This window comes from Chiloscyllium plagiosum, unplaced genomic scaffold (assembly GCF_037043375.1).
Source record: "Chiloscyllium plagiosum isolate Xiang-an unplaced genomic scaffold, Cpla_swu_hap1 HiC_scaffold_35, whole genome shotgun sequence".
Taxonomy (NCBI): domain Eukaryota; kingdom Metazoa; phylum Chordata; class Chondrichthyes; order Orectolobiformes; family Hemiscylliidae; genus Chiloscyllium; species Chiloscyllium plagiosum.
In genome coordinates, this window is record NW_028270173.1 from 49,081,613 (window position 1) to 49,106,990 (window position 25,378).

Genomic DNA, 25,378 nt, shown 5'->3' on the forward strand with positions numbered 1-25,378 from the left:
AAGGGATTTCAAGTCCCATAGATGCTGAATGAAGCAAGGTCTTTGTCTGCAGCCCTCCCACCACACTACAGGAAGAGATTGATGACCTTATAAAACCCCTTGAGTGAGCTGTCTGATTAACGTGATGTGTATATTGTAAAATATAACCGACAATTATAAATGTAGTGAGGCAGCTCAGAGAGCCACAGACTGCACTGAAAGGATGTGACTGACTTTGCACTTTGTGTCATGCAAATTGGATCCAATACGGATTTTTTTTTTACAATTTTTACAAAGCAAATATGCAAATGAGAAAACCATCTTTTCCTATTTATATCATTAAACTGACTGTAAATGCTGATAATTGTGGTGAGTCATCAATAAATAATTGTTTGTTGTTGATTGAATTCATTGCTAATAATTTCACGAGATTTTCACCCAGCAGCTTGTGGGTCCTCGTATCAGCAGTTGTTGAGATTCAGTTCAATGTGATCTGGGACAGTTAAGGCCATTCATGGGTCACAGGTCAGTATCAGTCACTGCTAACCCTCGGCTGGCTGGAAATCCCATGGACCCTGGTGTTCTTCCTGGTACTGAGTCTAATTCAGGACACAGTCACAGGGGAGACACTCAGACCCTGGGGGGGGGAGGGGAGTGCAGAGAGAGAAAAACGAAGAGTGTGGTGTGGGGTCTTCATGGAGTGGATTAATGACAGAGAGTGGTGTGGGACGTTTAGTTCCAGAGGCTCCAGTATGGGAGTTGATGGTGAGAGTCTGGTACAGAGAATCCAACATGGAGATTCAGCTGGTTCCCTGCAGTCATGGGAGAGCCCATCTCCCCAGTGATCCTCATGGAGCATTCCATATGCTGGAGGCAGACCCACAATGTCATTAGGGAGGGAGGGAATTCCAAGATTTGGAGCCAGTGACAGTGAAGGAATGGATGGTAAGGTTGGTGAGTGGCTTTGAGGGAACTTGCAGATGATGGTGTTCCTCGGTGAAGCTACAGAACAGGCCGAGGTGTGCAGAAACAACAGGAGCAGCAGAGACAGAACTCAGTGATTCCACAACCAACAGATCAGATCTGCTGTCCTACCACATCCAGTCATGATCATTCAACAACTCAATGTAGGAGGAGGAGGCTCCACTTGGGTTGTTGGATTCCTGCTCCGGGGACAATCCCGATCTTCCGTCACCTCCCCCAGTTGGAAGGACTGAGCCATATGTTTACTGTGAGAGGGGGATCCCAGGGTCCTAGTGTCCTGATGCTTCTTGAGCTGGTGGGGGAGGCCTCTTCTCAGCCCCAGCCTTACTGGCTCAGAGCCTGAACCTCAGCCTGGCTGTGCTGGAGCTTCCCCGTCACTGGGACCGGGTCATCACTCAGCACTTGTTCCATTTTTCTGTTTCTGCAGCTTCACTTCAAACAATGGATCAAATTTCTCAACAAATAGGGTGCAGTCTCCAAAGATTGTTGTATTACTGGTTTTTCCAGTTTGTAAACAGAAGCTGTTTCCCCTCAGAGTGTTTAATTCCCAGTCTCTGACTGGAATAGGAACAGTGTATCCCCAGAATGTTGTGATCCTTTCCTTTCCCTCACTGTGTTTTTCCTGAGTCTCTCCCGATGAGTACAGAATTCATCTTTCCATTCTGTCTCTGGGAACTGGGAGATTAAAGGCCATTCATGAATCATAGAATCCCTACAGTGTGGAAACAGGCCATTCGGCCCATTGAGTCGACACTGACTCTCTCAAGACTTTCCCACCCAGACCCACCGCTCTATTCCATCCCGTAAACCTGCATGTTCCATAGATAATCCACATGCACATCTCTGGACATTGTGGGGAATTGAGCATGGCCAATCCACCCAAGGTGCACCTGTTCGACTGCGGCAGGAAACTGGAGCACCCGGAGGAACCCCATGCAGACTCAGGGAAACTCCACACAGACAGTCGCCCAAGGCTGGAATCAAACTCAGGTCCCTGGTGCTGTGAGGCAGAAGTGCGAACCACTGAGGCATGGTGTCACCCTGGGTCATGGGTCACAGGTCAGTATCAGTCACTGCTAACCCTGGGCTGGCTGGGAATCCCATGGACCCTGGTGTTCTTCCTGGTACTGAGTCTAATTCAGGACACAGTCACAGGGGAGACACTCAGACCCTGGGAGGGGGGAGTGTGGAAGGGGGGAGTGCAGAGAGAGAAACACCCAGGCTCACCCCAGGGTCAAGGTTCTGGGTCATGTGGCAAAGAGAATTGGGCTATTCTACCAGGAAAGGAAGCACCTGATGGGATTTATAAAACATTAAACAGTCTGGAAACGAGAAATCTGAGATTGGATTTAAACTAAACCGAGAGATTCAGAACAGGAGGACACAGTTACAGTGAGAGAGATTCTTCACCCAGTCAGTGATCAATGAGCTAAACCTGACAGAGAGTTTAATGTGAGGGAACATGGAGTGGATTAATTACAGAGAGTCAGGTTGGCCTGTGGGCTATTGTGAAAAGGAGTTATTACAGAGTTATTTAGATCTTTTATTTGCAGAGAATCCGGTATGGGGTTTGGTGGGAAGAGTCGGCTAAAGAGAGCAAACTGTGGGGGTGAGATTAATGGTGAGTGTCAGGTACAGAGAACCCAGTGTGGGGGGGGTGGGGGGGGAATTGATGGTGAGAGTCAGGTACAGAGAACCCAGTGTGGGGGGGGAGGTGGTGAGGGGGGGATTGATATTGAGAGTCAGGTACAGTGAACCCAGTGGGGGCCGGGTGGTTACAGCACGTTCACTGCACCCTGCACCTACCAATAACCATCTTGTGAGAACATATTTCCCCATTAAACCTCATGGCACAGCCCCAAGCCCCTCCCCTCCTGTGGGATGTGAACAGGTTGAGCAGATGAAGACTGTGTGTCCATGAGGTACTGTGGGTCATCAACACCAGCAGAACTGCCATCCAATACAAACTGTAACCTCATGGCTCACCCCAACCCCCAGTCTCTCATTACCACCAAGCCAGGGGACCAACCCCGGTTCAATGAGGAATGTGGGAGGGATCACAGGAGCAGGACCAAGCAGAGCTGAAAAATGATGTCTTTTTTATTCACTGGGGAGACGTGGGAATCACTGGCTGCTGGAATTTATTTCCCATCCCTAACGGTCCTTGCGAAGGTGGGGGTGAGCTACCTTCCTGAACAGCAGCAGCTCATGTGGTGGTGGGAGGGAATTCCAGGATTTTGACCCAGTGACAGTGAAGGAAGTGCAATATACTTCCAAGTCAGGATGGTGAGTGGCTTGGAGGGGAACTTGTAAGTGATGGTGTTGGTCAGTGAAGTGTCAGATCAGGACTGATCGTGCAGTAAACAGCAGAGGGAGTAGAATCAGAACTTAGTGTTTCCACAACCGATAGATAAGATCGAAGCTCTGCTGTCCTGTCACATCCAGGTGTGAACATTGAACAACTCCCTGGAGGAGAAAGAGGCTTCTCATTCTGGAATGATACTTTGGTCACTGGATTCCTCCTCCAGAGACAATAACCATGTATCACACCTCCCCCAGTTTTTGTATTGATTCTGTTTTTGTGGGATGTGGGTGTCTCTGACTGGCCAGCATTTATTACCCGTCCCTAGTTGCCCTTGAGATGGTGGTGGTGATCTGCCTTCTTGAACTGCTGCAGTCTACCTCCTGTGGGTTGAGCCACAATGCCATGAGGGAGGGAAATCCAGGATTTTGGCCAGCAACAGTGAAGGGATGGTGATATATTTCCGAGTCAGGATGGTGAGTGGCTTGGAGGGGAACATGAAGGTGGTGGTGTTCCCATATATCTGCTGACCTTGACCTTCCAGATGGAGGTGGTTGTGGGTTTGGAAGGCACTGTTTAAGGATCTTTGATGAATTTCTGTAGATAGCAAACACTGCTGTAACTGAGTGTCAGTGGTGGAGGGACTGGATGTTGGTGGATACAGTGCCAATCAGTTGGGTTGCTAGGTCCTGGATGGTATCAAGCTTCTTCAGTGGTGAGATGGCTGTACTCATCCAGGCAAGCAGGGAGCATTCCATCACACTCCTGACTTGTGTCTTGTAGTTGGTGGACAGGCTTTGGGAAATCAGGAGACGGGTTACTTGCTGCAGTATCTCTAGCCTCTGACCTGCTCTTGACGACACTGCATTTATGTGGTGAGGCCAGTTGAGTTTCTGATCAATGATAACTCACAGGCTGTTGACAGTGGGGGGATTCAGTGACGGTAACACCATTGAATGCCAAGGAGTGGTGGTGAGATTGTCTCTTGTTGGTGATGGTTATAACTTGGCATTTGTGTGGCGCAAATGTTACTTGCCACTTGTCAGCCCAAGCCTGGATATTGTCCAGATCTTGTTGCATTTGAACATGGACTGCTTCAGTATCTGAGGAGTTGCAAATAGTGCTGAACATTGTGCAATCACTGGCAAACATCCCCATTTCTGACCTTCTGATGGCAGGAAGGTCATTGATGAAGCAGCTGAAGACGGTTGGGCCTAGGACACCACGCTGAGGGACTCCTGCAGAGCTTTCCTGGAGCTGAGGTGACTGACCTCCCACAACCAAGACCACCTTCCTATGTGTCAGGTATGACTCTATCCACTGGAGAGTTTTCCCCCAATACCCATTGATTCCAGTTCTGCTCGAGTTCCATGATGCCGCACTCGGTCGAATGCAGCCTTGATGTCAGGGGCTGTCACTCCCACCTCCCCTCTGGAATTCAGCTCTTTTGTCCATGTTCGAACCAAGGCTGTATTGAGGTCAGGAGCTGAGTGACCCTGGCAGAGCCCAAACTGGGCGTCACTGTGCAGGTTATTGCTGAGCAGGTGCTGCTTGATAGCACTGTTAATGACACCTTCCATCACTTTACTGATGATCGAGAGGAGACTGATGGGGCAGATTGGGTTTGTCCTGCTTTTTGTGTCTAAGATATACCCGGGCAATTTTCTACATTGTTGGGTCGATGCCAGTGTTGTAACTGGACTGGAACAGTTTGGATAGGGGAGTGGCAAGTTCTCGAGCACAAGCCTTCAGTACTATTGCCTGAATGTTGTCAGGGCCTGAAGCCTTTGCAGTACCCAGTGTCTTCAACTGTTTCTTGATATCACGTGGAGTGAATTGAATTGGCTGAAGACTGGTATCTGTAATGCTGGGGACCACTGGAGGAGGCTGAGATGACACTTCTGACTGAAGATTGCTGTGAAACCTTCAGGCCTATCTTTCACACTGATGTAATGGGCTGTTTCATCAGTGAGAGTGGGAATATTTGTGGAGCCTCCAGTGAGTTGGCTGGATGTGGCAGGACTGCAGAGCTGAGATCGGATCTGTTGGTTGTGGGATCGCTTAGCTCTGTCTATCACTTGCTGCTTATGTTATGTGACATGCAAGTCGTCCTGTTTGGTGGCTTCACCAGGTTGGTACCTCATCTTCAGGTATGTCTGGTGCTGCTCCTTGGATGCCCTCCTGCACTCCCCATTGAACCAGGGTTGATCCCCTGGCTTGGTGCTAATGGTTCAGTGGGGGCTATGCCAGGCCATGAGGTTACAGATTGTGCTGGAGTACGGTTCTGCTGCTGTTGGTGGCCCACAGTGCCTCATGGATACCCAGGCTTGAGCTGCTAGATCTGATCCAAGTCTGTTCCATTTAGCACAGTGATAGTGCCACACAATACAATGGAGATTATTCCCAATGTGACAGTGGGACTTTGCCTCCACAAGGACAGTGCGATGGTCACTCTCACTGAGACTGTCATGGACATTTGTACCTGCAGCTGGCAGATTGGAAAGATGGAATCAAGTATGTTTTTCCCTCTTGTTGGTTCCCTCACCACCTGCTGCAGACCCAGTCTAGCAGCTATGTCCTTTAATACAAGTCTAATGTTGGTCATCAAACCCACCACACACATCCTCAGGGAATATCGATGGAATGGAAGCGATGTCCAGAATCTCCATCAGGTTCTGACACAATCTCCATTCCCTCACACTTGTGTGTTCCCACTCTCTGGGAATGGACTTTCCCTGATTGTGTTGATGGGTGTGGAGTTATCATCTGGGATTTGGATTTTACAATAGAGGCAGATGGATATGGTCTTAACTCCCCCAGTTCACATTGAATTGAAGCTCAGCATCTGCTGGTTCCAAGAGCCACAAGCTGCTGCTGTGTAAATGAATAGAATCGTTCTTGTGAAATATTAATAAAAATATCAAAATTAATAAGTCAATAAATAACTTTTAATGATTACAAATGACACATATTGGTGATTGTAGTTAAACAATGGTGATAAGTAGTGATAGATTTTAGTATTCACCAATAACTCAGATTTATACTATTTATATATTTATTTAAGAATTAGAATATGTAAAACTGATATTTATGTACAGAGATTTACATAACATTTGAAACTTGTTAACGTCAGATGCAAAATCAATTCCTTCAATATAAAAACTGTCTCCGAGTTCCCTCAGGACGTTGCTTCATTTCAGGTCAATCAGTGACCCACTGAAGACAGTGAGGATGAGAAAGTGTGAGGGAGGAACCAGCTGTGAAGATCCCTCTGACGGTGACACTGCTCACACTTCTGAGACGGGATGGAAACACGACTTGAGAAGGTCTCACTTGAAGAATCAGGATCCAAACCTGAGCATCTGGGATCCACTGCTCAATGTGTGGAAACACATTCCCAGAAACATTGACCTCAGTCCTGAACGAATTGAGTGTGAACAATGAGCTGTAATTCTCTGTGTCTGCTGTGATATGGAAGGATGGACAATGATGTCCACGTTCATACTGGAACAAGAGAATCCCGTTATTCCGCAATGAGGCTCTGGGAATGTCCTGTAGTGGGGCCCAGGAATCCCACAAGGTCAGGAATGGAGAGACACAAGGCAATCACTTCAGGGAGGGGAGGGGAGTTAGTCTGACAGGGTTTAACAGTGACTGGGAGGGTGGGACAGGGTCAGGAGGGGAGGGGAATTAGTCTGACAGGGTTTAACAGTGTCTGGGAGGGTGGGACAGTGTCAGGAGGGGAGGGTAATTAGTCTGACAGGGTTTAACAGTGTCTGGGAGGGTGGGACAGGGTCAGGAGGGGAGGGGAATTTGTCTGACAGGGTTTAACAGTGTCTGGGAGGGTGGGACAGGGTCAGGAGGGGAGGGGAATTTGTCTGACAGGGTTTAACAGTGTCTGAGATGGTGGGAGAGGGTCAGGAGGGGAGGGGAATTAGTCTGACAGGGTTTAACAGTGACTGGGAGGGTGGGACAGGGTCAGGAGGGGAGGGGAATTTGTCTGACAGGGTTTAACAGTGACTGGGAGGGTGGGACAGGGTCAGGAAGGGAGGGGAATTAGTCTGACAGGGTTTAACAGTGACTGGGAAAGTGGGACAGGGTCAGGACGGGAGGGTAATTAGTCTGACAGGGTTTAACAGTGACTGGGAGGGTGGGACAGGGTCAGGAGGGGAGGGGAATTTGTCTGACAGGGTTTAACAGTGTCTGGGAGGGTGGGACAGGGTCAGGAGGGGAGGGGAATTAGTCTGACAGGGTTTAACAGTGACTGGGAGGGTGGGACAGGGTCAGGAGGGGAGGGGAATTAGTCTGACAGGGTTTAACAGTGACTGGGAGGGTGGGACAGGGTCAGGAGGGGAGGGGAATTAGTCTGACAGGGTTTAACAGTGACTGGAAGGGTGGGACAGGGTCAGGAGGGGAGGGGAATTAGTCTGACAGGGTTTAACAGTGTCTGGGAGGGTGGGACAGGGTCAGGAGGGGAGGGGAATTTGTCTGACAGGGTTTAACAGTGCGAGGATGGGACAGGGTCAGGAGGGGAGGGGAATTAGTCTGACAGGGTTTAACAGTGACTGGGAGGGTGGGACAGGGTCAGGAGGGGAGGGGAATTAGTCTGACAGGGTTTAACTGTGACTCGGAGGGTGGGACAGGGTCAGGAGGGGAGGGGAATTAGTCTGACAGGGTTTAACAGTGTCTGGGAGGGTGGGACAGGGTCAGGAGGGGAGGGGAATTAGTCTGACAGGGTTTAACAGTGTCTGGGAGGGTGTGACAGGGTCAGGAGGGGAGGGGAATTAGTCTGACAGGGTTTAACAGTGACTGGGAGGGTGGGACAGGGTCAGGAGGGGAGGGGAACTCGTCTGACAGGGTTTAACAGTGTCTGGGAGAGTGGGATAGGGTCGAAGGGGAGGGGAATTAGTCTGACAGGGTTTAACCGTGTCTGGGAGGGTGGGACAGGGTCAGGAGGGATGTGAAAATGTTGCAAATAAATCTGGAGAATATAAATCTAAATAAATCTAAGTCAGAGAAAAGTTGACATGTCACTTACTGAATCATGAAGAAGCTGCACCAGAGATATCAGAAGCTGAGAAAATAAAAACAGAATGTGAGAAGTTATATCAAATATAAAATGACACAGTGTGAGATATTCTCTATCACTCACTGGACCCAGGATTTAATCGCCCTCAGCACTAACTAACCAGACTCTCCGAGCACCCCCCAGTGGGAATTAAGTGTGAGTGAGTGGAGGGAGGGGCAGTGGGGGAAGAGAATGGAGGGTGACAGTTCGAAGGAGAGACACCGAGGACATGGAGTAGAGAAACAGGACGATAAGAGAGTGTTGGCTGAGAAACAGCATTGTGAGGAGACGGACCCATCACCCTGAGCAACACCCTGGCAAATATAACTCTACACTCTCATCGGGGCAGCACGGTGGCTCAGTGGTTAGCACCGTTGCCTCACAGCACCAGGGACCCGGGTACAATTCCCTCCTCGGGTATTTGTCTGTGTGGAGTTTGCACATTCTCCCCGTGTCTGTGTGGGTTTTCTCCGGGTGCTCCGGTTTCATCCCACGGTCCAAAGATGTGCAGGTTAGGTGAATTGGCCATGTTACATTGCCCATAGTGTCAGTTGTGTTAGTCAGGGGTAAATATAGGGTTGCAGAATAGGTCTGGGTGGGTTACTCTTTGGAGGGACTGTGTGGACTTGATGTGCTGAAAGGCCTGTTTCCACACTGTCAGGAATCTACTCTACACCTCCCATTACCTTCTCCACCATTCCCAACAGTCTGTCCCCTCAGCCACTTACTGGGAGCTGTTGTGTAGGTCCCACTTGGGGAATCTGCAGAAACAAAATAAATGTCCATTAGGATGGGGAATAATCCATTCTCAGAGACTGTAAACAGCTGTTCAAAATTTATCAAGGTGATGGCACACAAACAAGGCAGTAAGGAAGGTTTTACAGGGATTGTGTCAGAAATCCTCATTCCCATATTCCCCTCCCCTGCATCCCCTCGAGATGCAAAAAATCCCTTCCATTCCATTAATATTCAGTCAGTGAGGATCTGATTGGGTGCAGTGGCTTTAATGATCAATATTAGACCTGGTCTGGGCTGATCACGTAAAGGAAGATCAGACAGGGAACGAGACGTGTTTATACGTGTGTATCTGTGTGTGGGAATTCAATCAGTTCCATTCCCCACAGTGCCCTGTACTCCCAGTACTGGAGATTCCCCACACTCACTCTGTCCCCTCAGTTCCACATTCTCCTTTCTCTGATTCTTACCTCTCCGTGACCATTTCCAGATGATTATTCCGACTATCCCGACAATAACAGCCAATAGAATGACCATTGATGCAATGAGACTTCCAAGTTGGGAATGCAGCCAATTGCTTTTCAGATTTTCTGAAACACATTGGAAATATATCAGGATTCTCTCTGTTCCTGGATTTATTTCTAGCTCTGTGTTAATTGGGAACAATTATAACTGCTCCGAGCTGTTGGGAATTGTTGGGATTGGTTGAAATGCGGGTTTGACCCTCTCCCGATTTCACTCTCCAGTGAAGTCACCAAGGATCCCATTGATAGGGGTATAAACATCGTGTTGTACCTGTCCTGGGGGTTACCTCCCCAGACAGTTCAGTTCCCATTCTCCCCAATATCTCTGTGTCCTGTCCTTACTAGTGCTGGTGGGGTAGATCGGCCTTGGGTGAGGTGAAGGAGTGAGTGAATGGTTGGAGGGGTGTAGTTCGGTACCCAGAAGGCACTTCCTCAGTGGTTGGGCAAGGGGCAGTTTGGGAACTCACTGGTGAGTGTTGGGGATGTTGAGTACCAATGGAATGGGGTTTGGGTGCCACAGTGGGCTGGTGAGGGGGCCTTGTTAGGGATCCAGTTGTAGAGATCTGTGTTGTGTCCCAGTTGTCTGTCCAGGGTGATGCACTGCGAGTTTGACAGACGTCTGGAGACGGTGAGCTGCTGTTGGTGCTGGGGAGAGGTCAAGTGTTGGTTGCAGAATATCAGGTCATGTGTTTGAGGGGATGGAGTCAAAGAGTTAAAGAGTCACACAACAAGTGTGTATGTTCAGTCCAACTTGCCCACACTGACCAGATATCCTCGTCAGTGTGTGAATGGAGGGATCAGCAGTACCTTTGGAGATGGTCGGTTTTCCAGCTCTCTGGTGTTAGGGACCACACCAGGCCCCCTCAAAATATCTGAAGAAGGTAGTCTAAGATCTGAATTGTTTCTTATTTTAAAGCTCGATGGGAAATGATGTGTTCCAGATACAACGCAGGTGGTCAAACAACTCAACATTAAGCAAAACACAATTTACTTAAACGCTGTAATTAAAATACAAACAAAAGAACGAGAAATTTAGAATAACTTAACAATTGAAAAATGCAACCAAACTCAGTACCTATTACTAATTAACTGCTGCAATATTGTAACATCCTATAAACACCTTGCTAAAAAGGTAATTTCAGACACAGATTCTTACATGCAGTTCTCCAACCCAGGAGGAAATAATATCAAGAAAAAAATGTAGACAGTAGAAGCCAGGTGACATTCACTGAAGCTGCCAACTCTTTTGAGACCGCAAAGGCTTCTGATGTAACTGAAAAAACCAAACTGAGAAATCTGGATCTGTGAGAGCTGGCCACGCCCATTCAGACTGCTTCTATTGTTCCAACTTAAAAAAAACACCTAGAGGCCTCACAACTTGTTTACCTCAGTCATCAGCAGCAGCGAGTTTATTGCCTCTGCCTTACAACCTCTCTTCAAAACAAAAACTAGGACACCAACAACCTTTTAAAGTGGCAGCATCATCACACTAGGAGTTAAAGAAGCTTCCAATCCCTAACCTCAGAACCTGAGGTCTTCCCAAAGGGTTTCAGATGCGAGGTAATTGTCCATCGGAAGTTGAAACTTCCTGGACAAATCCCATTCAGTGAGTCAGGAATTCTGAGGGGTCCAGACCCTCCTCTCTCAGGGAGTGTCCAGTCTCTGACTGTCTGGCTGCTGGACAATCTGGGCCCATGTCTGGTGCTGAAGCCTGGAATACAAGGGCATCTTCTTGTAATTCTGGTGAGATTATTCCAGAGGGAAATCAACGAGTACTTCACCAATAACAGGGCTGTGGGAATCTGGAATCCCCAAAAGGCTCTAGAAGCTTGGGATTCGGAGATCCTTTCAAACTTAGAATTGAAATCTTTAACGCAATTGAGACCAACATGACATATCAACACAGAGATCAAGGTGGGTAGTTGCAAACAAGGAAGTGAAAAAGTGTCCTGTAAATGGTTTCATCTGTCACATGTATATACACACACACACACACACACACACACACACACACACACACACACACACACACAAACATTGTGCCCAGTCCCTTACCCCACTGATAGAGCTGGGCCTCTGCCAGGCTGCTGTGTTCAATGTGACAGGAGTATTGATCCTCATCCCCAGCATTGATCTCAATCTCTTTCTGGATCTGATGGGTCCCATCGTGGTTCGGTCGTACCCCCGAGGAATGTGTCTCAGACATGACCTCTCCATTCCTTAGCCAGGTCACCTCAATGTCTGCAGGATCAAACCCAGTGACCAGGCAGGAGAGAGTGAGCGGCTTGTCCTGACCATTGGGCTCCCTCCTGGAGATGAACACTTCAGGCTGAACTGTGATGGGAAAGGGTGAAACCACAAACAATAGACAGACACTGAATGGAATGGGAGAGCGGCTTCATAGATCAGTGAGGTTAGATCGGAACATGGAACAAAACTGAAATACATACCTTTCCTTCTGAAATATTCCTTTCCAGCTTCCAGATATCTCTTTAAATATTCAACATATACCTCTTCCATGTGTCTTTTCCAGTAGTTGTTCCAGGAATCATCAGAATTCCATTTCTCTTTAGTCATCACTGCAATGGGATTGGATGCGATCCATCTCATTCTGTCTGGTTCCAAACTGATAAAGTCTTCTCCATCAAATCCAAATCTCATCGATCTCTTAATGCTGCCATCATCACTGACCTCAACAGTAGTTATCCGTTGAAAAATGTGAATTCCTGTTGGTGATCAAACAGTCATAGATAATTAATAATTAATAACCAGAGGAACAATCTGATCAAAGGGGAAGGGGGATCCTGTATCAGGCCCAGGGAGAGGGGGGTTACACACGATGCTAATCTCCAGGGCCCCAGACTCGGGCAGCACTGACCCTTTCTCCAGTGGTTGCTTCACACCTCAACCTGGAGCAGATAGGGAATGTGCTCTCCGATCCGGGTCAGAATTCCAGTGCTCACATTCCCACTGTCCTGGAACGACAGGCCCAGTCCTTCTGGTCATTTGTTTCAATCACAGGCTGCATTCTGGGGGATGTAGTCCATGTCTGTCTGTGACCACTCTGTCAGCCTCCCACAGGCTCTGGCCCACGATCGGACTCTGTGTGTTATTTACAAGGACCCTCTCCCTACGTGGGGCTGTGCAATCTCTTCCCCTGAGCCTGGCGGAATGGAGATGAGGATCAATCTCTTTAAGTTACTCACTACCTGTGTCCACTGCTTTCTGTCATTTTAATAAATGATTTGGATGTGCATATAGGAGGGAATGGTTAGTAATGGTTCGTTTGCAGATGACACCAAAACAGGAAATGTAGTGGGCAGTGAGGAAGGTTATATCAGAGTATGATGGGATCTTGATCAGATGGGCTGAGGAGTGGCAGATTGAGATTAATTTCGATAAAAGTGAGGTGTTGCATTTTGCGTAAATCATAGCAGCATTTACACAGTTAATGGTAGGGTGCTGGGGAGTGTTGCCAAACAAACAGACCTTGGGGTATAGAGTCATAGTTCCTGAAGGTGGAGTTACAGACTGACAGGATAGTGAAGAAGGTGTTTGGTCTCCTTGCCTTTATGGGTCAGTGGATTGAGTACAGGAGTTGGGATATCATGTTGCAGCTGTACAGGACATTGATTCAGCCACTTTTCGAATGCTGTGTTAAATTCTGTACTTCCTGCAATAGGAAATGTGAAAGGGTTCAGAAAAGATTTACAAGGTTTGGAGCTATAGTGAGAGACTGAATAGGCTGGAGCTATTTTCCCTGAAGTTTATAAAAACATGAGGGGCATAGATAAGGTGAATAGCCAAGTTTTTTTGCCCAGGGTAGGGGAGTCCGAAACTAAAGGGCATAGGTTGAAGGTGAGAGGGAAAAGATTTAAAAGGGACCTAACAGGGAACTTTTTCATGCAGAGGATGGTGCCAGTATGGAATGTGCTGCCAGAGGAAGTGACAGAGGCTGGTACAATTACAGCATTTAAAAGGCATCAGGATGGGCTTACAATGGGAAGGGTTAAGAAGGATGTGGGCTAAAAGCTGGCAAATGGGACTTAGATCAGTTTAGGATTTCTGGTCTGCGTGGACGAGTTGGACTAAAGGGTCTGTTTCTGAGCTGTGCAACTCTATGTATCTACTTTCTATACAATTTCCTCTAATTATTACAGTGTTTTTACATTTGTTCTTGTTGTTTAATCCATTCCTCACAAATTAAACAGAATGAGTTGGCCTATTTTGGGGCAGTTTCCCAGAATGCCCTGTTTCAAGTCCCAGCTGGTCCAAAGGGGTCACAATATATCTCCACAACCTGATTCAAATATATCTCCAGATCATGAATGGACCGTGACAGTCAAATATTCTCTTTACTGTCCCTCCTGTTCTCAATTCATTTGTTATCCCACTGTTTACTGATTTGCTAAGAACTAAAACTGATTAATGTTAGTGATCGTTCTATCTATTTCTTCATTTTTTAATATTTCTTCATTTCTAGCTTTGTTTACTTTACAATTGTTTTTTTCTGTTTTCATGACAACAAGTAATAGATTCCAATGCTACACTTGATATGCTGCTTTCAAACACATTCCCAGTTAATCCTAGTAACATGGGAGTTCAGAGGGAGAGTGGGCAAGTCAGCCCTTTGAGTCCACTCCACCATTTAACATGATCATGGCTGATCTTATCCTGGTCTCACCGCCACCTTCCTGCCTGCTCCCATCCCCCTTTATCCTGCTTTCCATCAGAAACGTAGCCATTTCTGTCCTGAATTTGTTGATTGGTTCTGCCCCGCTCTGGGTCAGTGAGTTCCACAGATTCACAACCCCCTGAAAGGGGTAGGTAATTCTCATCTCAGTTTTGAACCGACCTCCTCTCTCTATATCTATGACCTCTTGTTCAAGACTGTCCCACAAGGGGAATGTCTGCTAGATATCAATCTTATCAATCCCCTTGAGCATTTTATATTCCTCAATCAGATCCTCCTTCATTCCTCTGATCTCCAGTGAGTCCAGGCCCAAGCTATACAATTGCTTCTCGTACAATAACCCTTTCATCCCTGGAACAGCCTGGTGAACCTCGTCTGAACTGCCTGCAATGTCACCACATCCTCCCTTAGGTAAGGAGACCACAACTGGACATCATTCTCCAGGTGTGGTCTCACCAATGCCTTATATAATTGTAACCACACTTCTTTGCAATAAATGCCAGTATTCCATTTGCTTTTCTTGTTATATGCTGCACCTGCGTATCCACTTTCTTCAATTCATGCCCAAAAACACCCAGATCCCTCTGCACTGACACACTGCAAATCTGCTTCCCAGTGCAATAACAATTTGCCTTCTTATTTTCCGGCCAAAATGAACAACCCCATTCTTACCCACATTAAACTCCACCTCTCAGAGTCTGGCCATTCTCCTAGCCAATATCCATCTGGAAACTTATTATCTCCTCATCATAGCCTGGTTCCCCACCAATCTTAGTATCATCCATGAGTTTAACTACAATATAGTAGATTAGATTTCTTACAGCATGGAAACAGGCCCTTCAGCCCAACAAGACCACACTGACCCTCCCATCAGCAATCCACCCAGACCCATTCCCCTACCCCATATTTGCCCTTGACTAATGCACCTAACACTACAGGCATTTTAGCATGGCCAATTCACCTGACCTGCACATCTTTGGATTGTGGGAGGAAACCGGAGCACCTGGAGGAAACCCACACAGACAAGGGGAGAATGTGCAAACTCTGCATAGTCAGTCACCCGAGGCAGGAATCGAACCTGGGTCCCTGGTGCTGTGAGGCAGCAGTGCTAACCATTGAGCCACCGTGCCGCCCAACACTCTGTCCCTCCTTGCAGATCATTTATACAGATTGTAAATAGTTGAACTCTGACAACTCAACCAAGCAGCACAAGATAGTTCCACTTCACCACCCAGAAAAGGACCCATTTTTCCTGTTCCTCTGTTTTCTGTCAGTTATCCAATCCTTTATCCAGGCCAATACTCTACCTTAAACCCCCTAGGATCTAATCATCAGGATCAGTCTTTTATGTGGCATCTTGTCAAATGCCTTCTGGAAGTCTAGATATACCACATCCACTGGACACCAGTGAATTGAGCTTCATTTATCTAAATGTTCAGTTATTTCCTCCCTTATGATTGGCTTCAGCAACGTCCCCATTACCTTTGAGTGCAGGCCATCAGGTCCCGGGGAATTATCTGCCTTTCATCCCATCAGTTTATGTAATACCTTCTCCCCAGTTACAGTGTCCATTTGCTGCTGGTCTTGCCCCTCTGGGGTAGCTGTGTGCATTCCCGTGGTGACGGCAAACTGATGGACCCTCCCAGGGCTGAGGTAGCTGTCCGGCTCCATGCTGGAGCCATTTCCCCGCTCTGGTGTCTTCGGGTCGGGCCCAGAATCCGCATGGTCCAGTTCTCCATCTGACAGTGGGGCTGTCACAGGACCGCTGCTCCCCGTTACCTGGAGCTGTGGGCCGGTGGGTACCTCTTGGTTCTCACCGGGTGGGGGGAGGCCTTTACCCATCCCCTCAGAGGATCGTCGTTTCGTGCTTGGGCGGTGCTGCCCTCCTTTTTCCCCGCAGCGCTCTGTCTCTTCCTCTGGTGACGACCCTCCTTGCGCCCGTCCTCACCGTCGGAAGAGCTGCCTGTATCCTCGCCGTGTAGGTGTCGCTTCCCCCTTCGCTGGGTGGCTCTGGGAGGTTTCCTCTTCCTGCTTTTCACGGTAATCCAATCCTCTGCCTCCTTTGATCCCTCCTCTTCCATTTCCTCCGTCTGTCCTGAAGGAGCTTGGATCGGCTGCTGCACCTCCCCGCTGTCTGCCGTCTGCTCCCCTACAGCCCGCCCTTCCTTCTGGGTGCCTCCAGACACCGTTCCCGAGCTGTTTTGTGGTACCTTGCTGGTCTTGGGCGGTCCACGGCTCGTGTTGCCTCCTCCGGCCATCTGTGCGTAGGTGGCGGCCCCTCGTCTTGGGCAGGCCTTGTACATGTGGCCCGCCTCTCCGCACAGATTACAGTTCTTGGCCTCCTTACATTCCTTGGTCAGGTGGCCTTCCTGCTTACAGTTTCGGCAGATGGTCACCTTACAATCCACCGCCATGTGGCCTGACCTCCCGCAGGTTCGGCACACTTTTGGCTGCCCTGCGTATGTCAGGTAACCTCTGCTTCCTCCGATGGCAAAGCTGGAGGGTGGGTGGAGGATGTTCCCACTGGCATCGACCCTCAGGGTTACCCTGACCTGTCGTTTGCTGGTCCAGATCCCGAAAGGATCGACCACATCGGTACTCTCTCCCTCGACCTGCACGTATCTCCTCAGGAAGGTCAGGACATCTGCTGCTGAGGCGTGAGGGTTGTACATCTGGATTGTTACACCCCGACTCCTTTGCGCAGGAAGCACACAAAACAGGACCGCTGACAAGATGGAGAAGACCTTCAGGAGCTGCTCGCAATTCTTCACGCTCCTGAAGGTCACATCGAAATAGCCTGCCGCAGGGAAATCCTGCAGGCAGTACACGTCCACTGTTTGAAACCCGCAGCACTCCAGCAAAATCTTCTTCACAAACACCGTCCGATCGACCGGTGTGTGCTCCTCCACCTTCTTCACAGTCACCCTGACTGTGTTGCGAATGCCCTGGCCAGGGCTGCGAGCGGCTGCTGAGGCTCAGAGGTTGGCTGGTACCTGAATTGGTGTTAGGCCGAAGCCAGCATAAAGATCCACCTAGAGCAGGTCAGCACAACCCAACGATCCTCCAACGTCCAATCACGATCCAGCGATGGTCTCCAGCAGTTCCTACGACTCGCAGCACGATCCCCTTGGTTTCTCCCCCGCCAGCACACGTCCGCTGCGTCGAACCGACAGCACTCGAGCAGAATCTCTTCCTCTGGTCCTCAGGAACTACACATATTCCGAGCCAAAAGGCCGAAGCAATGGTTGGAAGGTGGGTCACATTGAAAGCTGAGATTTCAATGGGATTTCCAAACACAGGAATGGATACAAAATCTAAGATGGTCTCCCCACAGTCAGGGTGACTGTTAAGAAGGTGGAGGAGCACACACCGATCGATCGGACGGTGTTTGTGAAGAATATTTTGCTGGAGTGCTGCGGGTTCGAAGCAGCGGACGTGTACTGCCTGGCAGGGAAGATACCACGATACCTAAGGACGACCAGACAATCTCAGAGCTATGACCTCCTCAGCTGTCTGCAGCCCTGGGCAGGGAGTTCGAAACACAGTCCGGGTGACTGTGAAGAAGGTAGAGGGTCATACACCGGTGCATCGCATCCTGTTTATTAAGAAGGTATTGCTAGGATGCTGTGGGTTCGCTGCAGCGGACGTGTACTGCCTGCAGGATTTCCCTGGGGCAGTCTACTTTGACGTGACCTTCAGAAGTGTGAAGCAGTGCGAACAGCCCCTGAAGGTCTTCAAGGAGAAGGAAGGGGAGCCGCTGTTCTCCATCTTGTCAGCGATCCCATTGTGTGTGCTTCCTGCACAGAGGAGTCGGGTTGTTACAATCCATATGTACAACCCCTGTGTTCCAACGGCTGATGTCCTGACCTTTCTGGGAAGGTACGTCCAAGTTGAGGGAGAAGCCACTGATGTGGTCGACCCCTTTGGGATCTGGACCAGTAAGCGGCAGGTTAGGGTGACTCTGAGGGTCGATGACAATGGGAACATTCTCCACCCACCCTCGAGCTTCGCAACTGGAGGGAGCAGAGGCTATCTGACATATGCAGGGCAGCCGAAAGTGTGCCGGACCTGCGGGAAGTCGGGACACGTGGCGGCGGATTGCAAAGTGACCATCTGCAGGAACTGCAAACAGGAGGGTCACCTGACTAAGGACTGTCAGGAAGAAAAGAGCTGCAACCTGTGCGGAGAGGCGGGCCACATGTACAAGACCTGCCCAAGACGGGGGTCCCCACTTACGCACAGATGGCTGGAGATGGCAATGCGAGCCGTGGACTCCGCTGTCAGGTGGAGAACAGGACTATGCGGACCCTGGGCCCGACCCGAAGACACCAGAGCGGGGAAATGGCTCCAGCGTGGAGCCGGACAGCTACCTCAGCCCTGGGATGGTCCAGCAGTTTGCCGTCACCACGGGGATGCACACAGCTACCCCAGAGGGGCAAGACCAGCAGCAAATGGACACTGTTAACCTCGTAAACTGTTAAAATGGGGTTTAGAATTGCCAGCATCAATGTGTGTAGCATCAAATCGGCTACGCAATGTGTTTCTACGATGGCCTCCCTGGCCAACGTTAAAGCCGACGTCCTGTTTCTGCAGGACTGTGGGATACTGAAGCTCAGCAGCTACAGGAGATGGTCGAGCTGGTGGGCCCATGGGCCGTCAGTTTGGTCGGGGGACAACGATAGCCGCGCCTTTGGCCTGGGTATCCTGTTGAGAGGAGGCAACTTCGCCATCTCCGAGGTTAAGGAGGTGGTGGGCGGGCGTCTCCTTGTCGCCGACGTCATGTACAGGAATGCTCCCCTGAGACTGATTAATGTGTACGCCCCAGTGGGTAAGAGGGAACGGTTGGCCGTCCTGCAGCAGCTTCCACTGTTGCTGGCTACGTCCAGGCCGGTCATTCTGGCCGGAGACTTCAACTGTATCATTGATGCAGATGGACGATCCGGCGGGGGGGACAGTAAACTGGACACCACGCCCAGAGCCCTGATGGACACGGTAAAAGATGCCAAGCTGCACGACGTCTTCAGCGCCCCTGCAGACGGAGCGCAGCATAGATACACCTGGTCACGGGCAGACGGGTCTATCCGCTCAAGGATAGATTACCTGTTTGTGTCCCGAACGCTCTCGGTCAGATCCACCGACGTCAAGCCAGTGTTCTTCTCCGACCACTGCCTCCTGCTGGCCGACTGTCACCTACAGGACGAGCAGCGGGCTGGTAAGGGAACGTGGAAGCTGAACACCAAGCTGTTGACCCCGGGAAACATTGAGGAGCTCAAGAGGGACTACGCAGGTTGGAGAACCGTGAAGCCCCTCTTTGAGTCCCAAGCGAACTGGTGGGAAACAGTAAAAGGGAACATCAAGAGGTTCTTCATCCTCAAAGGTGTTCAGGAGGCGAGAGAGAGGCGGGGAAAACTGTCCCAGTCCAGGAAAGCATGCAGAACCTGCTCCTGCTGCAGACGTTGGGGGTGGATGTCACGGAGGACCTCAAGGAGGTGAAGGGCCAGCAAGCCTCGCTCTTTGCTTCGGAGGCCTCCAAGATAATCTTCCGGTCCAGGGTCCGCTCGGTGAAGAAGGACGAGACGTGCTCACGTTTCTTCTTCCAGAAGGTGCACAAAGAGAGCTCTGTGCTCAGCAGCCTGAAGGAAGAAGATGGCTCGATAACGTCATCTCAGGCTGACGTCATGAGGATCAGTAAATCCTTCTATGCCAGTCTGTATGACGCGAAGCCGACCGACAGCGCGGCCTCCCAGTCGTTCCTGTCCTCTATTACAGAGGTCTTAGACGACAGAACACGGGAGAGGCTGGACCAGCCGCTATCTCTGGATGAGCTGACCAAGGCCCTCGAGTCCTTCGAAAAGAATAAAACTCCCGGAAGCGACGGCTTACCAGTCGAGCTCTATTCCGCTCTGTGGGACTTGATTGGCCAGGACCTGCTGGAGGTGTATGTCAGTATGCTTCGGGCAGGTACCATGAATGAATCCATGAGGAAAGGCATTATCACCCTCATCTACAAGCGGAAGGGGGAGAGGGAGGAACTCAAAAATTGGAGACCAATCTCACTGTTGAATGCAGATTACAAAATTCTGTCAAAGGTAATCGCCAACCGGGTCAGGTCTGCTCTGGGGTCGGTGATTCACCCTGACCAAACCTGTGCTGTGCCGGGCAGGAAGATGGCTGAGAGTCTCGCACTCCTCAGGGATACGATCGCCTACGTGCAGGACAGAGGGTTGGACACCTGCCTGATCAGCCTGGACCAGGAGAAAGCCTTTGACAGGATATCACACAGGTATATGAGAGATGTTCTCTCCAAAATGGGCTTTGGGGAGGGAATCTGCAATTGGATCAGACTGCTGTACACCAACATTGTCAGTGCAGTCTCAATCAATGGGTGGGAATCAGATAGCTTCCCAGTCAGATCTGGAGTCAGGCAGGGCCGCCCCCTCTCTCCTGCCTTGTTTGTGTGCTGCATAGAGCCATTTGCCGAGTCCATCAGGAAGGATGCGAGCCTGAGAGGGGTGACTATTCCTGGCAGCTGGGACCTGCAGGTTAAGGCCTCCCTGTACATGGATGACGTCACCGTTTTCTGCTACGATCCGCTGTCCGTGCGCAGACTCATGTGCATTTGTGACCAGTTCGAACGGGCCTCGGGGGCCAAGGTAAACCGAGACAAGAGCGAGGCCATGCTCTTCGGGAACTGGGCCGACCAATCCTCGATCCCCTTCACCGTCAGGACCGACCACCTGAAGGTGCTGGGTATTTGATTCTGGGGGCGGCTGGGGCGTGCGCCAAGTCTTGGGAGGAGTGTATCAGCAAAGTGAGGCAGAAACTGGGCAGATGGAAGCTACGGTCGCTCTCCATCGCGGGAAAAAACCTGGTCATCAGGTGTGAAGCACTGTCATTGCTATTATACGTGGCACAGGTCTGGCCTATTCCCAGAACCTGTGCCGCTGCAGTCACCCGGGCCATCTTCCAGTTTATATGGAGGTCAAAGATGGACCGGGTCCGAAGGGACTCACTGTACAAAGATCTGGGCAACGGGGGAAAAAATACACCCAATACCACTCTCACCCTGATGGCCACCTTTGTGTGTGGCTGCATCAAGCTGTGGGTGGATCCCCGGTACGCAAACACCAAGTGTCACTACGTACTGAGGTTCTACCTGTCCCCGGTGTTGCGAAGGATGGGCCTGGCCTCGCTGCCATGGAACGCTCCGAGTAGTTGGACCGTTCCGTATCACCTGTCCTTCGTGGAGAAGTTTATGAAGAAAAACACCTTTGACCACAAGTCCATCAGGAAGTGGTCAGCACGTAGTGTCCTTGAGACCCTTCGGGAAAAGGAGAGGGCGGATCCTATCGAGCGGTTCCCTGAGCAGACTGTCAAAGCCATTTGGCAGAATGCCTCATCGCCAGAACTTTTCAACAAGCACCAAGACATGGCTTGGCTGGTGGTGAGAAGGGCTCTGCCTGTGAGATCCTTTATGCACGCCCGGACTCTCAGCCGCACCGCACGCTGCACTCGAAGCGGCTGCGGGGGGGGGGACGAGACTGTCACACACCTCCTTCTGGAATGTGCCTGTGCAGAGGAAGTCTGGAGAGGAATGCAGTGGTGTTTGTCGAGGTTTGTCCCGAGCAGCGCCGTGACGTGGGACTCCGTGCTCTACGGCCTGTTCCCCGGGACACACACCGAGACGAACATCAACTGTGACTGGAGGATCATCAACTCGGTGAAGGACGCTCTCTGGGTGGTCCGAAACCTGCTGATCTTCCAGCTGAAGGAGTTGACCCCGACTGAGTGTTGCAGACTGGCACATTCCAAGGTCCATGACTACGTGTTGAGGGACGCGCTGAAGCTTGGGGCAGCTGCCGCCAAGGCGCAGTGGGGAAAGACCACTGTGTAATATCTGCCTGCCTAAAGAAGAACAGGGGGCCCGCGCAGTCATTTGTGCTCTGCTGACGCCTCAGCTAAAAATGTAATGGCACAGACCTGTATATACAAATGATTACTCTGTCTCTGTGTACCAAGAGATGGAATGTTTATGGATGTATGGCATGACCAATTGTACAGATCATCAAGACATTTTATGAATTAAGTATATTTTTGAAATAAAAAGAAAGGCTCTGCTGACCCCTCAGCAGAATACCTGGATGGTCAATGTACAGACTTGGACATATGAATGATTAATTCCGATCTATGTATATAAAGAAATGGAATATATACGAATGTATGGCATCATCATTTGTATAGATACCAAAATAATTTTATGAGTAAGGTACATTTTTGAAATAATAAAAAAAGATGTTTTGTTAAACCTATGTAAAACTATTTGACCGCACTGTGTCTACAGTTCCCTATTTTGGTCCCTCAAAAGATATGAAGGACTGAGATGAATGTTGGTGGTGCACTGGTGGTGGAAAACTCTCACAGAAATAGGGGAAGCATCGAGGCCTATTATGTCTCTCCCAGTCCTGGGGCCCAAATGACAGGGTTGGGGAACGAATGAGGTTTTATGATGAAAGGGGACAACAACAGAGAAATTCAACAAGCCTGATCTTACCAGATGTCTGGTTTGTCCTCTTCATTATTGTACTCAGAATTTCCTTCGCCATGTTTGCATGTCTGTTCACTATATCTGTAACATGATCCCAGAAATTCATATCGAAGAAATCTGCCAAGAACTGCTGCCTGGGGATGTTCCGATTGGTTTTATTGTCATAAGAATTCATTAAAACTCCATTGACTGTTGCACTGCTTGTAACCTCAGGAAAATCCTTAATTCCAGAAACAATTGTGTAAATCCCAGTGATTACATTAGTCTCTGTAAAACAAACAATAAAAGCAGGGTGTTACTCAATACCAACATAAACATCATATTAATGTACCTGGCCCACAAAACCAGAATCACATCACAGATCCCAGGGGCATCACTAATGTGAGAGACTGCTCTCAAAATCACTTTCAACATGTTATATCTGTAAAGATCAGATTGAAAACAATTATACACACTTCCAGCTGGTCAAAGTGAGGTCCATCCACACAGTGACAATTTCCAATAACCCAAAATATTATAACACTGTCAGAATCCTGTCTGATATAATCATCAGAATCAGATTCAACTAGGTCAGAATTAGCTGCTGCAGCCTCTCAGAACAGGGAGTAAACACAGAATCAGGGTCACTCAGATACTCGATGGAGTCAGTGTGGACATAGGAGAGGCTGGAACACAATCCAGGGATTGGACATTAAACAGAGATCACTAACCTGGAACAGGAACCTGGGACACACGTGGTGTATCACTAACCTGGAACAATATCCCAGGATAACTTGAAGAAGGATATTGAGGAGACTCTCCAGGCCAGGAAACATCTGAAGTGAGGAATTCAGGTTAACCCAGGGGCAGGTCTGTAGTTTATCACCATAACCAGGAAAGATGTGGAGTGAGTGAATCCAGACTGAAATGAAGAGAATCAGGAATATTTGGGCGGATGATGTGTGAGACCATGGGGGACAGGCAGCTGCCACCAAGGCGCGGTGGGGAAAGACCACCGTGTAACATCTGCCTGCCTAAGAACAGGGGGCCCACGTAGTTATTTGGGCTCTGCTGACGCCTCAGCTAAATATATGGATATATGGATGGTAAACGTACAGACGTGTATACACACATGACAAATTCTGATCTCTGTATGTAAATGTTTACGTATGTATGGCATGACCAACTGTACAGACCATCAAATTATTTTATGAATAAACTATATTTTTGAAATTAAAAAAAGACAGTCACTGTGTGAACTTCTCTCTGTCAAACAGGGGGATGGACAATCCAGAGCAGGATCCTCACTGTCCTTCACTGAGCTTTTTAATCAGCCCTTTATACACGGCCAGTAGGATGTTGGTGTCTGAGATAACCCGGCCTATTCAACCATGAGGGCATCACAGCTGAGCCTGGGCTGGGTTAAACATGGAGTATCCTTCTCCTCCCCGCAGTGTTTACAAGACTTTAGACCAGGAATGATGAAGCTGTCTGGCTTCTCCCAATCGATGTGAAAATTAAAATCCTCTATTGGAACCATTTCCCATTTGCTCGGAGCTTCTCTGATCTCGGGGTTTCTCCATCCTGCTGTCAGGAGACCTGGACACAAATCCCATCAGAGTCTCCCAGACTGTGCTGCCTTCAATGTGTAAAAGATCAGGCTGGCTGTATAACAGGCGGCTGGTCAAACATCCCCCATTTCAAACTCTCCCCAAGAGATTCACATTCACCCCAGACACAGAGAGAGAGAGAGAGAGAGAGAATGGAAAGCTGAATTCTGTACTTTCCGGGAGAGACCCGGGAAAAACACAGGGAGATGGAGAGAAGGATCAGCAACATTCTGAGAATCCACTCTCCCTATTCCCATCAGGGATTGGGGAAAAAAACAGAGGGGACAACTGCTATTGAGAGTCTGGAAGAACAAAACACTTTCTCTGACTCCACTCCATGTCAATGCTGAGCTGCAGATCATTTCCTCAACTTCAAGCTGCAGAAGCAGAGAGTCAATGATTGGTCCCAGTCTCAGTAAAATACCCAATAAAGAGATGAACAGATTCCTGTCACCAGTTCCCAGGAGGATCACACTCAGGTTGAGTTACCCGCAGGGAAACAGAAACTGTCAGAATTGGATTCCGCCCCCGCCCGCCCCCGCACCGGCAGGAATCAGGGTGTGGTCTTTGTATTTAAGGCGCCCAGGCCCAATGGGGAAGTCTCTCAGGTCTTTTTTTTTATTTCAAAAATATACTTTATTCAGAAATATTTTGATGATCTGTTCAATCAGTCAAGCCATACATACGTAAACATTCCATTTCTTTGCATACAGAGACAGTAATCATTCATATATACAGGTTTGTACGATTACTCTCCACATTTTGAGCTGAGGCGTCAGCAGAGCCCAAATGACTGCATGGGCCCCCTGTTCTTCGTTAGGCAGGCAGGTGTTACACGGTGGTCTTTCCCCACCGCGCCTTGGCAGCAGCTGCCCCAAGCTTCATCGCGTCCCTCAACATGTAGTCCTGTACCTTGGAATGTGCCAGTCTGCAACACTCAGTCGGGGTCAACTCCTTCA

The 25,378-nt window shown here is 49.2% G+C and overlaps 1 protein-coding gene across 1 annotated transcript in view; it reads right to left on the reverse strand.

Moving 5' to 3' along the window:
- LOC148140807 (uncharacterized) overlaps nucleotides 1–24,766 on the reverse strand; it is a 43,661-nt gene extending 18,895 nt beyond the window's left edge. Inside the window, exons 1-5 of the mRNA XM_087979034.1 lie at nucleotides 24,596–24,766; nucleotides 22,837–23,096; nucleotides 12,043–12,318; nucleotides 11,648–11,926; nucleotides 9,539–9,658 (exon numbers count right to left, since the gene is read on the reverse strand). Of these exons, the coding sequence (XP_087835160.1) occupies nucleotides 9,539–9,658; nucleotides 11,648–11,926; nucleotides 12,043–12,318; nucleotides 22,837–23,096; nucleotides 24,596–24,648 (988 nt within the window). The 5' untranslated portion in view covers nucleotides 24,649–24,766. The remainder of the gene's footprint in view (nucleotides 1–9,538; nucleotides 9,659–11,647; nucleotides 11,927–12,042; nucleotides 12,319–22,836; nucleotides 23,097–24,595) is intronic.
- Between the last annotated feature and the right edge of the window lie 612 nt (nucleotides 24,767–25,378).